The sequence below is a fragment of the Diabrotica undecimpunctata genome, chromosome 1, assembly GCF_040954645.1.
Source record: "Diabrotica undecimpunctata isolate CICGRU chromosome 1, icDiaUnde3, whole genome shotgun sequence".
In the NCBI taxonomy this organism is placed as follows: domain Eukaryota; kingdom Metazoa; phylum Arthropoda; class Insecta; order Coleoptera; family Chrysomelidae; genus Diabrotica; species Diabrotica undecimpunctata.
Window position 1 is genome coordinate 90,459,054 of NC_092803.1, and position 14,526 is coordinate 90,473,579.

At 31.8% G+C, this 14,526-nt stretch overlaps 1 protein-coding gene across 1 annotated transcript in view; it reads left to right on the forward strand.

The window, feature by feature from the left end:
- The window catches only part of Sec63 (translocation protein Sec63), a 373,264-nt gene that overhangs the window by 181,750 nt on the left and 176,988 nt on the right, over positions 1-14,526 (forward strand). The window contains exon 5 of the mRNA XM_072545171.1: positions 10,873-11,101. Coding sequence (XP_072401272.1) covers positions 10,873-11,101 — 229 coding nt within the window. The remainder of the gene's footprint in view (positions 1-10,872; positions 11,102-14,526) is intronic.

Sequence of the window (14,526 nt, forward strand, 5' to 3'; positions counted from 1 at the left end):
CATTCGTTTATCCAGCTTGTGAGTTCCTTATCTGTTGTGTTTATATTTGTCGGTGGATATATGTTTTGAGCTAGTTTCCTTGATAATGTTTGTCTTGCTGTTTGGCGTTGTAGTAGTGTGAATACATTAATTATGTAGTTTTGGTCTTCTGTCTCGTTGCAGTTTTCACAGTTTCCATTCATCTCTCTTGAATTAAATATACTGTAATATTGGTGCATGTGACCATGGCCTGTGTGTAGTTGTACTGTCTTCCAGGTGAATTCTGGGTATGACAGCCTTACTTGTTATATGACGCTGAATGCTTTTCTCCTTTTTCTGGTACTATTCCAATCTTGTTCCCTTTTGGAAAATTTTGTATTTAGTTTGATGTTTTTGATATCCTGCTTTGTTGTTATTGTGATCGTGTTTTGCTGGTTTTCGTGTGCTGCATTCGCTAAATTGTCACTAAATGTTCGCTAATTCGAATTGATTAAATTATAAACTATTTTGTCGATCTGCTTGATATTTAGCACGCTTTAATAACTCATTAATTGTCATAACTTTAAGTAGCTATATTACCTGTCGTTAGGCAAAAAAACAATTAACATTTATAAATTACTACAAACATAATTTTTAGAGTTTATGGTGTTTTTTGCAATTATCTCTGTCAATTATTTATGTATTTTAATTTGGTATCTCTCAAAAAAAAACTTTTTATGGTCTACAACTTTTATTTGAATCATATTCTTTTAGAATGTGTAAAAAACGTTTTATAAGCAAAAAATATTTTTTTACTTTTTAAGATTATTAAAAAAAAAAAACAAAGCAAAATCAGCTGTACGTCTTCACGGATTTAATATCTGTATAAGATTTTTTCAAACTATTCAGCGAGGTTCTGTGAACTACTTTCTTGTGGCATGGTTAATTAAAATAATATTTTTTTATGTGATCAAGCCACAATTATTGGTCATGATTGAGATGAAAATTGCATTTTTAATTAACCAATATTTACGTTTAGAGTTCCACTATTTAACCTTGTTTATTGTACAAATTATGTAATAATGTCTATGCACATTGTGTACAAAAAACGTTTTTTGAGAACGATTTCCAGAATGGAAATCAAAACGTCAAATATTATTTAATTAAAAATGTGATTTTCATCACAACCAATAATAATTGTGGCTTAATCCCATAAAAACATATTTACCTTAAACTATTTACTGATAGCTCATAGCTTCGATGAACCAAATTATAAATTGAAATATTTAACAAAAATATTTCCCTACATAATTCTCTGGGAAAAATATCTAGGTTGAATAAATATAACACCTGAACGAAGATAAACCGGTTGAATTCCAACTAGCCGGTAGGTAGTTTTAATAACGTTCTTTAAACTTCACCCAAACCGACAGATATTTATGTATCGAAATACTGATTTGCCTAAATTATATTTACATTGGTAACATATTTTGATGCTAAAATTATACAAACTACAATGATTTTACCTCGTGAGGTTAAAATATATGTTTGATGTAAAAAATTTAATATATAAATAAATCGGAATATTAAAAAACCGACAACGGTGCCAAGCCTAAAAAGTCTACTGAAAACTAAACGAACATACATGAATAGAACTTCTAAATAGAAAATGATAGCATTTCTTGGTGATACATTACTGCAACGTGAAAAGAGTTCACACAATATATATATATATATATATATATATATATATATATATATATATATATATATATATGTTAAATCACTAACTTCTTGATAATAAGTAATAATAAGTAATAGTTTGATGTTGTCCGTGCATGGTCAAAAGATGATGAAATAGGAACTGATATTGCGAAACCAAAGTGTCGGTAACCCTTGAGTGGTTCAAGGTGACTATTTTTACATATAATATATATATATATACAGGGTGGTCCTTAAGTAATTGTACAAACGAAAAACGTAAATTCTACACTTTAAAATATTACGATTTAAGCCAAATTACTTTAATAAAATGTTGATATTAAGAAAAATACGGGGTGTTAAAGTGCAAATTTAAAATTCTATTTTTCGCTATAACTCTCATGTTTGTAAAGATTTATGCATAAAAATTTACAACTGGGTACTTATGAGAAATTTTAATTTGATGCACACGTTGATGTAGCTGATAGAGGGCGCCACATATGTGGCATAAATTTGCACTTAACTTTTTTGCTGTTCGAGTTACCTGTATTTTTGATAAAAAATATTAAAGATACATTATTTTAACAAAAAAAAGGTATACTTCTTAATAACTTCAAAACTTAACAGTTTTCGTGATAATCGCATTTTACAAATCAGCTGCATAATTCTGATTTAAGGCAATTACTTCAAGCAACGAAGGAAAAATAGACAAAAAACGAAATATTAAATAAAATAAATATATCAGCAGGATAATTAATAATAGGATTTGACAAAAACAGAATAATAGGGATTTTACATCAAACATTTTACGTTTTATGTTAAATTAAAGTCATAATCAAAACATTTTGTTTACAAACCAAATTAAGAAATAGTTAAACTAAATAACATAACTTTTTGTCAACGTAAGTGTTCGATATGTCCACCATTTTCTTTAATTCATTTGTCAATATATTACATAAAAGATCGTCTCATGTTAAATAGCATCATTGGTTCTAAAGAAACTGCTGCAGTATTTATTTCTTCCCACAGTTGGTTGCGAATGTTTATGGGATTCTTATAGACACGTTGTTTTAATACGCCCCATACACCAAAATCAATCGGATTAAATTCTGGGCTACGTGGTGGCTATAATGGATAATGGATGAATATATTCTTTTGGATACATATCCAAACCTTATGCTATATTATGGAACTACATCTTATTTGTGGCAGAGGTTAAACTATGATGTATTTGATTCATTAGTTACTTAGCGAATCAACAGAAGAGACCAATTTAATAAATTTAGAAAAAACATTAAAGTCAACAACTACAATTTCGAAGGTATGGAACGTTTTAAATTTGCTGTGGCAAAATCATCATACTTCGATTACATTGATATTTATGTGGCAATCAGCTGTAAAAGTCATTGCCTTTTTTCCTGTCGTATCATATTTTAGCATATCATATTTTGAGTGAAATTGATCCTAAATTCGTCTAATAATATTAAGTTTTTAAAACAGCTGTGTTTTTATGCTCATTCGTTCACCTTTTGGAAAACAATCTGTGTAAATATAAGGGATTTATATAATCTTTTCATTTCGTAATCTTTTCGTTTCATAATTATAGCTCTCTTGCTTTTATTTTCTATGGTAATACATATACATACCCAATTCAAAAGGGAGAAAACCAGCGAGTACTAAATTGAACATAAATATTATTCTCTCTTTCTCAGTATATGTTATATAAAGATCATCTTCATCTTATAGTCAGAACGGAACAAGATTCTATTGCCTTTTCTTCTTTTTGTCTTCTCATTCCTATTGAAAATACAGCCAGGTAAATGACGTTTTTAAAATTTATGTCAATATTTCTGAAGTGCCTTTCCTAGGATAATTTTTTTAAGCCTAGTTCGTTTGATTACATGTAATTGATTTGATAGTCCACAACAGATCAGTATTGATTTTAGGTAGGATAGCAGGTGTTGATAAATATAATGGGTCGGTAGATAGTCTCAATATTCCTAAATCTGACCATATGTTACCTCCCCCTTCATTTGTGGAAGTCCTAAAGGCATTTTTTCTCTTGGGGCATCCTCCCAATTTAACTTGGCAATGCAGTTATTATAGAGTCTTTGGATAAAGCCAGCGCAACTTTAGAATTGAGATTTAGTTTCTTGTACGACGTTGCTATCTTTATATATGTGTTTGACCGTGGAATTAGCTCTGTTCGGTATTGGTTAGTACTCGGACCTCTGTAAGTCGGAAAATACCTTTGATGGCTTTTCTAGCAATCCTGGTCTAATTAATACGTTCTCGTCACGTATCCACACATTAACACTGGTTTGGTCACTATTTTATATATCCTGATTTTAGAGATTCGAATTAGACTTCTGGATTTAAAAGAGGGTTATATATACATATACATCAGTTAGCTACCAGAATATTTCCTTTTATTTTTTATGTAACAACATTACCTACGACATCTAAGATGCTGCAATCTTTCAAAATTATATGGCTTTATTGTTCCGTTATGCCCTACTCTCGATCCTCTCTTTTGTATGTTTAAGAAAATTTATTTGATTTTCTCATTAGTGACTATTAGAAAAGTTTTTTTGCTGCTACTAGCATTATTTTATATCATTTTATTATTCAATTTATGGAATAAATCCGGATAGCAAATAGATATTCTTCACTTTCTCGGAGAAATAATACTCTAACACACAAAATCCTATTAAATTGTCAAAACCTTCCTTGCATATTCTATTCACTTATGAGGAGCAGCAGCAATATCAGTACCATAATAAGGCGTATAGTTCTTGACTGGCTAATTTTTGGATAATGAGAAGCATGAGTGTAGCAGTTTTAATGTTTTCGGGACTGCTACCTGGTATCGGGGAGCAGAATTATCATTACCGAGTTAATGCATATATGAATTGTTGCTTGAACTTTATTATTATTAAACAACACTATATTTCCTAGTAAAATAATCATAAATTTACAGTAAGAAAAATTTTTGAACGTTGGTTATGAAAACATCATGTACATACCACCGGGTTCACTATGTCGATATCCAGCAAAATCCTTGTAATAATGATACGGGAAACCAAAGATGAAAATATGCTCCAAGAAACTCTGTTTTATAAAACAGTCGAATAAAATACCGATTCTCGATTCCAATAGTCAAAAAATTAATGCACAGCTTACTAAAATAGAAATAACGCCTATTTAAGATGTAATCCGTTAACGGCCCAAGGGACAAAGCACTCCTAGCATATGCTAATGATATAGATCACATAACTCTAATAAGAAACTCTTCCGTCCACAAACTTCAATAAAGTGAAGAGAGCACGAAAAATGTTTCACTTAAAATCAACGAAATGAAAACCAAATACAAGCAAATCAACAGAAGAGACCAATTCAATAAATTTAGAAAAAACATTAAAGTCAACAACTACAATTTCGAAAGTATGGAACACTTTAAATATCTTAGATCACTAATCACGGTTAATAATAATGCCACTAAAGAAATACAGAGCATAATTCAAACTTCAGACCTATTTTAATACATGGATGTGAGTCATGGAGAATGACTAAAACAAATAAGAAAGCACTCCGAATATTTAAAAGGAAAATAAGAAATTTTTATTTAACCCCATTATCATAATTACTATTTAAATGGGAATAAGCCGCAATTAGAGGTTAAAGTTAGTTTATTGACGTTTCAATTTCCACTTCGGAAATCATGCTCACTAATGTTTGTATTTTGAGAACGATTTCCGAAGTGGAAATTGAAACGTCAATAAACTAACTCCTAGCATATGCTAATGATATAGATCACATAACTCTAATAAGAAACTCTTCCGTCCACAAACTTCAATAAAGTGAAGAGAGCACGAAAAATGTTTCATGACCTTTAATTGGGGCTTATTCCCATTTAAATAGTAATTGCTTTAAAATGCCCCAAGCAAATAGCTTCAGAACTCATTATCATATCGCTACAAATCCGTATAGAATAAGAAAACAAACTGAATAAAGAAAGCTCTCATAACGATATTGTTCAGGAAAATAAATCCCTTAGGGTATATCGGACACGTGCATAGACGCCAAGATGTCAAACTTGTAGAACTGGTGTGGAAGGAAGTTAGCACAGAAGAATGCCACTTGGGCATGTAAGTATACAATGGAGAGAAAACATCCAATCATATCTCAAAAAATGAACATTTCATTTGATTGCAGATTCGTGGAAAATCGATCAACCTGGGGATCAAGTTGTAGTCAGCGAAGACCTACCCAGTGTTGTAGCGCTACGTATTGATAATGATAAAGAGAAAGGAGAAACAGTGACAAAAAGCAACAAAAATGGACTGTGGAGCAAAGCTGCTTCAAAGTCTTTGATTGGAGAGGATTTAAATTAAAGTATAAGAAATACAATGGATGATTGATGGATTCGAGAAACTTGAGACTTGAGAAAGGCACTCTCCGAAACAGCTGTAGTAATAAGATAGAATTAATTTTGTGGAAGTTTTGCTGTTTTATTGTTAAACAAAATGCTATACGCTATAATAACTAGACAACTTATATGATACGGACATATAAGGAGAAAGTTTAATGATACAATAATCTACCCAATATTTGTTATGAGTAAAAACGATATGAATAAACAAAATAGAGAAAACCATGACAAAAGGCAAAAAGAGTAATGATTTAAAAATGAGAGAGGTATCTTGTGGACAACATGTGCTTAATTAGGAACGAATGGAGATGAAGATCAGAAGACGACAAAGAACGTTTTAAATTGATAAATGTATACAATTTTTAAGAATGTATATTTATAGGTCATTATTAGAGCCAACGTGCTAATTTTATGTAAAATAACACTTTTCAAGATAGATCGGTTTCAGCACGGTGGAATCAAATACACCCAAAGCTAAAAACTATCGATGTTTATATGAAAGATGAAACCTTATGAGACATGACCGTGCAATCTTGACACCTACACATTATCACATAATTGTGAACGGTATATTGTACCTAATTACTAAGAAGTTTGTTATTTTAATCTAAGAATAAGTTTAATAATTTACGGGAGATTTAATGTATTTAAAATTTTACAGGATCCGGTATCGTAATAAGAAGTCAAATTTCACTACAACTCCATTGAAAGGTGTTAAATTTTACTTTGGATATTCTTTTTGTGAATATAATAAGTAAAAATACAGTAAATTTCATCTTCTTATTGTGCCGTATTCTAATGAAGGTTGGCGATTACTTCTTTATGAAACAAATATTGCACGTCATATATTGCAGGAATTGAAAAATTACAAAGATCTCCTGTTTGCAGAGTTTCTTTTAATTTTATGTAGTTTATTATAATCCTACCGAAGGGCTTCTACTTTCTTAAACTGTTACACGACTACTCTACTCGATGTTAGTACATTTAGAGACTAAATGTTTAAGTGCATATACATTTTAACAAAAAATAATAATATATAAAACGAAAAGTAGCCATTTCCAAGTTTAAAATAAATACTTTTTTAAGTTTGAAAATAATTAAAGTAATTAATAAGTTCCAAAATGTACCTGCTATAAAATTTGAAAATCTACTACTAGTACAATTATTGGCAACAACGCAGGAGTTTAGAAGTGTATGCGTCACGTTATATACGGGTCCCAAAAGTGTTTAATCCTATTACGGAGTCCACTTAATCCGACGTGTTGGTCGGAGTCTACATAAAGCGCTACTCGGATAATAATATACACGGTGTATATTCTCCTGGAGTTAGTATACTACCGTTTTAGTATGGAGCCCACATTAACCGCTGTATCTATATATATATATATATATATATATATATATATATATATATATATATATATATATATATAATGTGCACTCGTAAGTGAAAGGGATATTTTCGGTCAATTTGGAGATTAAAAAAGAAAAGAGTTGTGCTACTTTATCTTTTTATTGAATACGTTTCGCCCACTGTTCAATGGGCATCGTCAGTTCATCTAAAAGAATGGTATTAGCGATACATCTAATATAAAAAACAATAAGTAAATGATCTTACCTTTAAAAGATCTGTAGCATTAAGATATTAGTATGGTGAAGACACATCAAAAATTAATTTACTAAATAAAACAGCAAAAAACACAGAATGCCGGAAGATTCCCAATTTAAGTAATTTTATATTAATTAGTTTTATAATTTAACTTTTAAAAACATTGATGGATTCTAAAATCTATCAAAAAAAATTTAATTGTCAATTTTGGAATGTTATATTAACAACGGCAAGGCTAGGGATCTTGACTGTCATGATCATATCATGCAAAATAAAGTATTTGAAAGTTCGAATGTCAGAACTGACAATCAGATGGTGAGATTGAAGGAAAAGTTTTTTAGATGCCAACATAAATGTTATGATATAATAAAAGAAGTTGAAGAAGAAACCAATAATTTAAAAGTAGAATACGAAAGAATCAATTTTGTAGTATTAGTGCATGGTAAATTTGGCTTAAGTTGCTGATATCAGTTCTCTTATTTAATGCATTAGGTTGTTTCAAAATATGACACATCTCCATAAACTGTCTCTTATTAAGGTTACGTTCTCTACAGAGAATTCTAACACCATCAAAATTCACAGTATGTTTGGTGTTGATTGCATGTTCTGCAGGGCACAAGTATGTTTAGAAAGTTTAATGTCACTACGATGTGAAGTAAGGCGTCCTTTAAGGGAACGGCCAGTTTGACCAATATAACATGCATCACATTCAGAACAGGGTATGTGATAGACTACATTCACTTGTTCCAAAAAGGAAAGAGGTGTTTTAATTTTAGAAAACAAGTTCCTGACAGTCTTTGAATTATTGATAGCAATCTTAACCGGGATATTGTTCTGTTTGTACAATTTAATAAGCTTTTCAGTAACATATGGGAAATAGGGTAGTGAAGAGTAATGGGTGGTGGAAGTTGCAATGTTAGGAGAAAGTAGAGTATTGTTGTTCATAATATTATTAGAAATCATTCTAAGTTGATCGCCATTAGGTAAATCATCAATAGAAGACCCAAAACTTGTTGAAAAAAGGTATTTATTTATGAGAGATGTAGGGTAAGAATTGTCAGATAGTATACTTCTGAGTAACAAAAGAGAATCCCTTTTGTTATCAGGATGTGTTAACCTATGGACCCTACAGCTGAGTGCTTTTATAAGATTTATTTTGTATTTGAACGGATGGCAAGAATGATAGTTAAGGAACCTATTACTAGCCATAGGTTTCCTGTACCAACTTGTAGTTAGTGTATTGTCATTATTTCTAAAGACACGCATGTCTAAGAAAGGAATACTATTGTTAGAAGGATCCTCAAGTTCATAAGTAAACTGTAAGTGAGGATCAAAATCATTAAAAATCGATAAGGTAGACTCTACTTTCTCAAAGGGTAAGGCTAACAAAAGGTCATCAACATACCGTTTGTTGAAGTGGGCGAAACGTATTCAATAAAAAGATAAAGTAGCACAACTCTTTTCTTTTTTAATCTCCAAATTGACCGAAAATATCCCTTTCACTTACGAGTGCACATTTTTTATATTAAATTAAACGGTCATATTCCTTAAAGATGTCTATATATATATATATATATATATATATATATATATATATATATATATATATATATATATATATATACATATATATATATATATATATATATATAAATTGTGGTTAATTTCAAATAAAAATAGGGAATAACATTTCTCAGTTCTCCAAGTAGTCCAGTCGTCAAATATTTAACCCCTAAAAATCAGACGAACATGCTGAATTTTGCCGAGAGTATCAATTTTGGGACCCCAAAAAAAAATTCGATTTTTTTTTATCCTGTGTCCCAAAAGTGTCCTGTCGAGTGTCCTGTCGACAAACATCAAAATGCGTTTTAAAGGTGAAGATTGCAGCTTTCGTATCAATTTTTGCATTTTGCCGCAAATGAAGCCAGTTTCTATAAATCTGTTCAATAAATAAACATTTCGCGATTGTTTTCATTTTTTACGATTCTCGTCAGATCAATAATATTTATCACTTTCATTGACCGGTCGTAGTGAAATATCCATTTATAGAGACCAATCTTCAAAACCTATAACATGAAATTTTAATTTTGAGTTGTTTCAACAAATATGAGGCATTTGAAATATGACTAAAAAACGCAGAATTTAAAGTTTTACGTTAAAAACGGTCGCACGTGACGGAAAATGCCTAGAAGAAGACGGTTCTGGGTGTATTTTGTAGCAGATGTTAAATACTTTTGAAAATCGTACTGGCGCAATTGAAAAAGCGCAGTTTTAAACGTTATACATCGTTTGTAATGTAAATGTTTAAATTTTGCTTTTTTTAAGCATATTTCAAATGTCTTACATTTTTTGCAAACACTCAAAACTAAAATTTCATGATGATAGGTGTTGAAGATTAGGCTATAGTAATCGAAACTTCAATAGTTAGTAAATACTAACTAAATCAAATAGACATAGTAAATAAGTGTCCGTTCCAAAAAAAACAACTACTTAACACTCAGTCGTTCAGATTCGACGCTAAACTGTAGGTTCCGTATATGCGTGTAGATTTAATGAATATGGCACAGATATATGCAAGAGAATTGCCGTCGCTGAAAAACTGGGTATGACAGATTATATATTTAAGCATTTTTTGACGAGTCCTTCGACATTCAGTTGTGTAGAGTTAACATAAACTTCTGTTGCTAATTTTGAATTGCATTTATAAGTATGTTAAGGTTCAGTGAAATTAAATAATTTTCTCAATATAAAAATATTTTCTCCTTTTTAAGTTTTTTTTTTACTTCAGTGTTTCACTAGCAGTTCAATTAAACTTTACTTTATTAAAAATTATGTTTTTTTATGAGATTAAGCCACAATTATTGATTGTGATTGTAATAAAAATCACATTTTTAATTAACTAATGTTATTTTCATCACAATCACAACCATTAATTGTGGCTTTATCCCATAAAAAAGATAATATTTTAACTTAAACATGCCACAAGTAGTTTCAAAACCTAGCTTTACTTTATTAATTATTCGTCTACAGCTTCATTTTTCAAGATGTTTCATTTGACCATAGTTGTTTTTTGCTTTGTTTCAATTATTTTTATAGAACTATGTTCTTTTCATCACATAATAGTTTATATATAACAATTTATGTATGTATTAATACGTTTACTTTTTTGCAGTTGATTAAAAAGCTACCGAATCTGAGTGAGAAAAATAAAGAGCGTCCATTGTGTTACTTATACAGCATAAAAGCCAGAGCGATCATACATGCTCATTTAAGTAGGATACCATTAAATTCTTTTACGTTAGAACAAGATAGGAGATACATAGTCGGCAAATGCCCATTTTTGGTTAATGAGCAAGTCAACTGCGTAAATCAACTCATAATTATGGCTTATACTAGACGAAGTAAGTGTTGTTAAAAAAATTTTGGGTGTATAAATTACAAAATAGACATTGCAATCAGTATCACTGAAAAAATATTTCAAAAAACCAATATATTTCTAACCACCAAAGCAGTTGTTGCTAAGTCGTAAATTTATTTTGAAGGATTTAGGCTGACACGCGGTCAATTTTTTGTACTAAAACTAATTGAGAACTCATCAGATAATGCCAGAACCGATACCGACTGGGACAGAAAGGCAGGATCCTTAAGGCCGATTCACATTATAGCTCAGGTCACGCTCCGCTCACGCTCAGCTCAAGGTTCGGTCAAGTATTCTTTACACGCATCTTAAATGGTGCTATTCACAGTAAACACAACGCTCACGTTCCGTCCCGCTCTTTTGACCGCGGCGATTATCCAGGAGAATAGTTTGATCGTGACTTGATCTGAGTGGAGCGGAGCGGCAGGGTAGTGTGAATTAGTAACAGTCAGGTGAAGGTACGATTTTCGCAGCTCGATGGATGACGGACAGTTGATTGAATTGGTGCGCTGCTGTAAGGAATTGTACAACCAGGGAGATAGACTGTATTTTGATACGGTACATAAAAATAAAAGATGAAGGAAATTGCCAATTAAATTAAATAAAACAGGTAAGCATTGACTGTATATTTTTAATTAAGGTTATAAGTGCATAAAATTGTTAGAAATAATAATTATACTAGTTTTGATAACTATTTATGAATTTGCCATGGGACACTCCCAACATCAGAGTTAAAAAAGTTTTTGAATGTTTCTCGGACGAGAAACGCACTTTCATGAGCATTCCCTCCTTGTCTTGGCAATGACGAAAACTGAGTCCGTCCTTCTTGAGGTACAAATAATTCGATTGAAACCCCAGGTTGTAAAACAGCATCTTCTCGCAAAAAATTATGCAAAATACATGTAGTGAAAATATTTTCTACATTTCCGGGTTTGGAATTTAATTTTCTCATATATATGCGAAACTTTTGAGCCAAAATTCCAAAAGCGTTTTCTACAACACGACGAGAACGACATAGCCGGTAATTGAAAATTCGTTTCTTGCTATCGTTATTGGCTTGCGGTTCTGGGTATGGTCTCATAAGATTTGTTTTCAAAGGAAAAGCAGAATCACCAATTATTACGTACGGTGCCATAATAGCTGTTCCAGGAAATACTGTTTCTTCAGGAATATGAGTCGTTCCCTGCTCTAGAGCTCTTCCCAGCTTTGAGCTAGCAAATATTCCTCCGTCACTATTCTTACCGTAGGAACCTATGTCTACTGCAATGAACTTGTAATGTGCGTCCACTAGTCCTAGTAGCACGACCGAAAAGGTACGTTTCTAATTAAAAAAATGTGCTCCACTATTTGCAGGTGCTACAATTTCCACATGTGTACCATCCAACGCTCCCAGACAATTGGGAAAATTCCACAAATTCCAAAACTCGTTTGCTATTTCTTTCCAGCGTGCTTCTGTCGGTATTGGCATACATTCTTGTAGTAGATTTTTTATAATGCTTTTACATACTTCTGTCACTATTTGTGTGGTAGAGTGGCCAAGACAGTAACTAAATGCAATGGTTCTGAAGGAATCTCCTGTTGACAAAAACCTAAAACAAAATTTTATAAAAAATATTTTTTTGAGGCGTACAGACAATTTTTTGTTAAAACGTTTATGCCTCCAGTGGGATTCAAACCCTCGACATTTGTATATCAAGTGTAATGCAGTAACTAACCGCACAATCGAAGACATGAGTATATTTCAGCCACTCGAGCAAAAGGTTCGTTAGTTTTGTTACTATATACGATATATGTATGTACTTGTACTCGATAAGCAAAGGCCGTGAGTTTGAATCCCCCTTGATGTAAAAACTTTTTTATTTAAAAAACCTTGCAACACAATAAACAAAATAAGTGTACTAATATTTTTCATTTATTTTAGCGGAGGAATGTAAACAAAGATGGGAATCGTTGCGCTCTCAATATCGAAAAATTTCTAAGCTCCGTGAAACAAAAACGGGTCAAGCCGCGACTAAAAGAAAGAAATGGAGGTATGAAGAGGAACTGGCATTTTTGTTACGCAATCGATATTGCAGAGAACACCTCTAATAATAATGAGGAAGCTTTATCGATACAAGACGAAAATGAAGGAGGAAATGGGGAAGCAGAACAGAGTTCCTCACAAATTTTTTCTACTACGCCAGTTTCAGTACCAAACATTTCGTCAGGCATCAAAAACAAAAAGTTGACACAGAAAAAAGCTCGATCTTCAACAGAAAGCGCAAGTGCAGCACCAATGCAATATATTCTCAGTAAAAAAGAAGAAGAACATGCAGAGCAACAAAACACAAAGAAGGACCACATAGATTTGTTTATCGACAGTATTAAAGCAACAGTGCGTAATTTTTCACCAGCTGATTATCAGCTTGTCAAAAGAACAATATTTAATACTGTCGCAGATATTGAAAACAAATACATTGTTGCTACTAACGTTAATGCACAACCGTATCAACAACACTTTTCGTGTCACCCGCTTCCTGGTTCTGGAACTTTTCGCAATTCTGGCTTTAGTGACCAAATGGATGGAGCTGCTCTGCTGCATACACCTCCTCAAGTTTTCTCGACACCTACACCTATCCAATCAAGACCTCCTTCCACCGCATCATCATATTATGAACATTTTTCACCAGACGGTAGTTTTTAATTTTTTTGTTAATTTGTTTAATACTTACTTTTATATTAAGATTAAAACATTTATATTTATTTTGTATACTGTGTACTTTTAAGTTATAATTTCTTTGCAAATACTTTCTTTTTTTTTTAATAAAAAATCACATACTTATATGGTACAGTTTTTACTAACCTTAAGCATACAGCTAACTTCTCTACTGGAGTAATAGCCTCCCTAAAGGTGGTATTCTGTTTTCTCAAGTCTGCCGAAATTTTATTCAAAATGTAATAAAATTTATGTTTTGTCATTCGAAAGTACTGAAAAAATTTAGTTTCATCGTCACAGAGACTTTTATACAGAGTAAAAAACTCCCCTTCTGTTTTCCTTGTTTTTAAAATATTGTGCACCCATATTCTTGGCTGTTTATTGTTTGACTGAAGCTCTTCTTCATCCAAACATAAAGCAATGACAGCCAAATCACTGTTAGAAAAATCTTTAAACATGTTAAACAAATTTATATATGCAAAGAACTGTGCCTATTCTCTGAGTCCCGCCAAATTGAATAGTATACCGAAATTCTTGATCGTGAGCGGAGCGTCACCTGAGCGCCTACTGTGAATAGTGTACACAATTCTTGATCGCGAGCGGAACTTGAGCGGAGCGTGACCTGAACGCCTAATGTGAATCGGCTTAAGCAAACTGCTACGGAGTGTTATTGCTACGTAGCACCATTTACTTTAGATGACAGAAAATAGGAA